This window comes from Morone saxatilis, unplaced genomic scaffold, assembly GCF_004916995.1.
Source record: "Morone saxatilis isolate NCDOM2014 unplaced genomic scaffold, NCSU_SB_2.0 Contig0, whole genome shotgun sequence".
NCBI classification, from domain to species: Eukaryota; Metazoa; Chordata; class Actinopteri; family Moronidae; genus Morone; species Morone saxatilis.
Genome location: NW_023339650.1, coordinates 13,796,558 through 13,798,907, shown reverse-complemented (window position 1 = coordinate 13,798,907; position 2,350 = coordinate 13,796,558). Strand labels below are relative to the sequence as shown.

Genomic DNA, 2,350 nt, shown 5'->3' with positions numbered 1-2,350 from the left:
AGGCTTCTAAAGGAGCGGAAAACATTTGTTTAAGCCACTGACTGGCAAATGAATTATTCCCACACCTTTGGCAAATCCTTACTCTCAAACAAACTGCATTCATATGCAGCAAAACTAAAAAAAGAAACCACTCGGGAAGAAACTGTTTATCACCAGACTTCCTGACGTGACGTTTGAGCACCCTGTGCCAAAATCAGAGATGTGCATTCTCAAAAAGGCCCAGTTCAGATTTATGAAGCTAGATAGACTATCCTCACTAACAAAACACAAAACGTACAAGACCATGAGACAAGCTGCACCATTCATGAGCAACCTGTATGTTACAGGGTTTCATGTGTGGCTGTGGGCACATCTCACAGATGTTAGATCAAATTACGATCACTCAGTGTCTGACAGCCAGTCTCCTAACGCGAGTTACTTACACTAGCCACCACCTACGGATTATTTTCTCTTGTTCCCACTTTTACTTTATTTCACAAGCTTACGTTACAGCTTACACTTGCGATGCAGAAAAAAATGAATGACTAGATGGTGAATTGAATCTTAAAAAGAGGACTGTGTGGTGCTTGCAGACTTACCTGTCGTTTCAAGTCCTGGTACCCACGTATGTAGGACTGAATGATAATTGAATTCTTCAGTCGTTTCCTTTCATCCTGAGTAACAAAAGAATACACTTTAGAAACAACAGCATCACTGAAACAAAGGAGACGCATTCGTATGTGTCATTAAAACTAAAATATTCTGTATTTACTCTTTATTTTCACTTGAATTGTGCAAAGTAGTACGACTTGATTTTAACCTTCAGTCATCGAGGGTTTCTTCAAATGACCACACAAGACAGACACACAAACGGAAAGGCTTTTAAGACGTCGTTGCATTTTAAGAGTGACTTGTAAACAAAACGTAGTTACCTCTCTTTTCCGTCTTTCTTCTTGAGTGCGGTGCAGCAGAGAAGCTTTCTCCTCCTGAAAAGACATGCGATTAGAGTACTAGTTTGAACAATAACATGCTTTATCGTCTATGCCAATCACATGAGATAATGAGAGTTTCTAACATAAACTGGACCGTCTGTCTCCACTAAGAGCAGCACATGTTGTCACCGCTTCATTTCTCCTCGCCTGAAACATTTTCTCAGTCAAATCAAAGGGACACATACCTTTTTACTTGCTCCTCCAAGTGATACCTTGGGTCTTGTCTTGAAATCTCCCTCAAAGCTAAACATTGTTAGATTTTTCCCATTGACTGACTCAGGGGTTGCCACTTGTTCCTGAAAGAGAAAGAGAAAGTGAAAGGAGCTCAAAAAGCCCTCATCCAATCCCCAATCAAAGAGCACAAGAGCAAAAACAACCTGACTGCTCGTGACTTGGCTCTAACTTACAACCAATTCACTTAAGATGCTCGATACTTAAAAACCCCCCCAAAGCAAGCTCCTGCACTCGCTGTCTTTAACCGATTAGGACCAAAATAAAACAGGCCGTGAACGTCAAGGTGGACCTCTCTTTAACCACTAAGGCAGAAAGGTGAACTTCGAGCTCATTATGCGGCTGACAGCTTCACTTTTGCTCGCAACAATAGTTAGCCAGCCGGTTCACATAGCTAGCTCATGACTCAGCAGCTGTCCTTCACGTCGCCGTTCACGTTACCCGACTTGCGAGCAGCGACGGAGACACAAAACCACACATTTATTCATGACACGTCCCCAGCACTGATTCATACATTTGTGAGCCACTTGATTTTGTTGACGTTAGCACTGCGGCTACCTAGCAGAGCAGCTAAGGGACTCTGGCAGGCTAACTTTACGGGGGGGGGGAGGTGGGGTGTCCTTTATGACACCGCTGTCGTTACAGGGACACTCGTGTGAGAATTAGAGTCGTTTACCTTCGAGGTTTGAGTTAAGGAGTGAAACGGACACAATAAGACAGGGAAGGCAGTGTAGGGTTATTCCAAACGTCAAGTCTTCTTTTTTGCTTCTCTCTCTCTCTCTCTCTCTAGAAAATCAACACAACACAGGGAACAGCTAACTTTACTGCATCCGGTTCCGGCGATATCTGGGCGCTGATTGGACGGAATTCGTGTCAATAATATCCGAGCGGCTAAGACCCGCCTCCTCGCCCAGATGCACTGAGAAGGTTCTGTGACGTGTGTGTGTACTGTTTACATGTATTCATAGTCTGTGGTAAATGTAATGATCAAAGAGCAGCTTCACGTTAAGTTATTGGTTTATTGATTTGTTTTATTTGCACTGTAAACAATATCACGTAAATTCAGATTCAGATTCAGATTCAGAAATACTTTAATAATCCCAGAGGGAAATTATATTCGTTACATACTCCAGATACAAATGACATAT

The 2,350-nt window shown here is 42.6% G+C and overlaps 1 protein-coding gene across 2 annotated transcripts in view; it reads right to left on the bottom strand.

Moving 5' to 3' along the window:
• Window positions 1-2,028, bottom strand: part of ube3c (ubiquitin protein ligase E3C) — a 42,790-nt gene extending 40,762 nt beyond the window's left edge. For both annotated transcript variants that reach the window (XM_035679191.1, XM_035679268.1), the window contains exons 1-4: window positions 1,879-2,028; window positions 1,157-1,267; window positions 912-965; window positions 579-653 (exon numbers count right to left, since the gene is read on the bottom strand). In XM_035679191.1, coding sequence (XP_035535084.1) covers window positions 579-653; window positions 912-965; window positions 1,157-1,222 — 195 coding nt within the window. In that variant the 5' untranslated portion in view covers window positions 1,223-1,267; window positions 1,879-2,028. The remainder of the gene's footprint in view (window positions 1-578; window positions 654-911; window positions 966-1,156; window positions 1,268-1,878) is intronic.
• Window positions 2,029-2,350: the final 322 nt, after the last annotated feature.